General features: G+C 39.7%; 1 protein-coding gene across 1 annotated transcript; it reads left to right on the top strand.

Annotated features, from left to right (window-relative positions):
- Window positions 1–1,251: 1,251 nt before the first annotated feature.
- LOC142174457 (uncharacterized) lies at window positions 1,252–1,662 on the top strand. The gene has a single exon (XM_075240254.1). It carries the CDS (start codon window positions 1,252–1,254, stop codon window positions 1,660–1,662), a length of 411 nt encoding a protein of 136 aa, XP_075096355.1.
- The last annotated feature ends 294 nt before the right edge of the window (window positions 1,663–1,956 follow it).

The following is a 1,956-nucleotide window of genomic DNA, read 5'->3' on the forward strand; positions in this document are numbered from 1 at the left end:
TTTCATTGTTATTACGTGCAGTCCTACTTATTTTGAATGTCGCCTAGTTTTATCATTTTGAGCACCCTATGTAAATTCTAGAACCACCCAAATGGTAGGTCCAAAGACTCCTAGATCATAAGCATGGATGGGTAATGCATGCATAGGACACGACTTAGAATTGAATTAGAGCGCCTTTAAGTAAACAAATTCAACATTGTAATTGGGTAGCAGGAGATAATAGACTGTGCCTGCTGAATAATATGAGCAACCCCTACCTTAAGGGAGTTGCGAAGTATTATTTATGTTGCACGTGGTGATCCTTTAGGCTAAAAAACTTAGGACCCCCCACCCCTCACCCCTTCGTTTTTATACAATAGTTTTTCACACTTAGTCATTTAATATAGACCAACGCAGTTGTACCCTTGTAATCTTTAAAATTTGTACCGATCATTATATAGCATAATTCTTATGGGTTATGTTATAATAGAGCCTTCAACTTCTATATCTTTCTTTACTTATATGCTCGCGTAGTTTAATCATTTAATCCACATAGTGTAAAATTTATCCAGGAACCACAGTTGTGGACCTCGAAGAGTGCCTAAAACCTTCTCTTTGAGGTAATTTGAGCCATTACCCAATCTTTGGTGGCGTTGACTAGTCAAATAGAGTTATTTTCAAATAGGTGCCCTAAGGCACCGTAAAAATCGTTAGGTGGCGACTCTTCTCTTTTAATACCCATTTAAAAGAGTTGTCATACGTCAAAGCCCGCTTTCGCGAGAAAACGAGGTGCGACAATGTCAGCTCATAGTTGGTGCACCAACCAGCAGAACTCTTGCATTCGGTACTGTCCTCGTGGCCATTCATGAAATTAGGGATGGATATAGTTGGTCCATTACCACCAAATCCGAAAAAGGTAAGATTTATTTCAATTTTAACTTATTACTTCACTAAATAGGTTGAAGCAATTCCTTACCAAAAGATCGGTGAACGCGAGGTGGTCGACTTTCTATGGGACCACATGATCTGCCGATTCGGGATACCGAAGGAGATTGCTGTAATAATGGACCACAATTCATAGGCTTAAAAGACACAAAGTTTCTGGAAGATCTGAAAATCAAAAGAATTTCATCCTTGTCGTATCATCTGAGCGCTAATGGATAGGCATAGTAAACCAATAAGACGATTATCCGAAACCTCAAAAAGAGGTTAGAAGCTGCTAAAGGCAAATGGCCCGAAGAGTTATCGGGTGTGCAATGGGTGTACTAAACAATGACAAAGTCGAGCATGGAAGAAGCACCTTTTTCTCTAATATATGGCGTGAAAGCTCTAATACTAGTAGAAGTAGGGGAGCCAACTTTACAATTTTCCCGAGCAAACGAAGAAACAAACAATGTGGCATTGCTTGTGAAACTGGATTTGCTGGATGAATGCAGGGACTTGGCATACGTGAGGATGGTGGCCCAAAAGCAAAAGATGAAAAAGTATTATAATCGGAGGGCCAATCTCTGCTATATCAAAGTAGGAGACTTGATTTTGAGAAAGGTGACTCAGAACACTCGGGAAATCAATGCTGGGAAACTGGGTACAATATGGGAAGGTCCCTATTGGGTTTCAGCTTTTACCGGTAAAGGACCGTACGAGTTGGAAAATCAAGATGGAGTCAAATTTCCCAGCAACTAGGACGTGACTCACCTCTAAAGGTATTACTGCTGATGGATACTATCTATACTGAAAGTATGTGCTGTCCTTTTTTTCTCTTAGACTAGTGTATCGCAATCGGGTTTTTCTGGTAAGGTTTTTAACAAGACAGTAACAGAAAGCATACTACGAGAGGAGCGCCATCGGGAAGGTTAAGACCTTTAAATGTCATGGCATTGAAATAAAAAACCAATATGGGATAGTTAAATAATATTTGGCTTGATGGCAAGCTCCTAATGGGAAACAAAAACTTACCATCGATCAAAAGACTATTTA

Source organism: Nicotiana tabacum, chromosome 20 (genome assembly GCF_000715075.1).
Source record: "Nicotiana tabacum cultivar K326 chromosome 20, ASM71507v2, whole genome shotgun sequence".
NCBI lineage: Eukaryota > Viridiplantae > Streptophyta > Magnoliopsida > Solanales > Solanaceae > Nicotiana > Nicotiana tabacum.

What these genes read in the sequence shown, in the direction of transcription:
- LOC142174457 (XM_075240254.1), top strand. Translation starts at nt 1,252, where the DNA reads ATGACAAAGTCGAGCATGGAAGAAGCACCTTTTTCTCTAATATATGGC.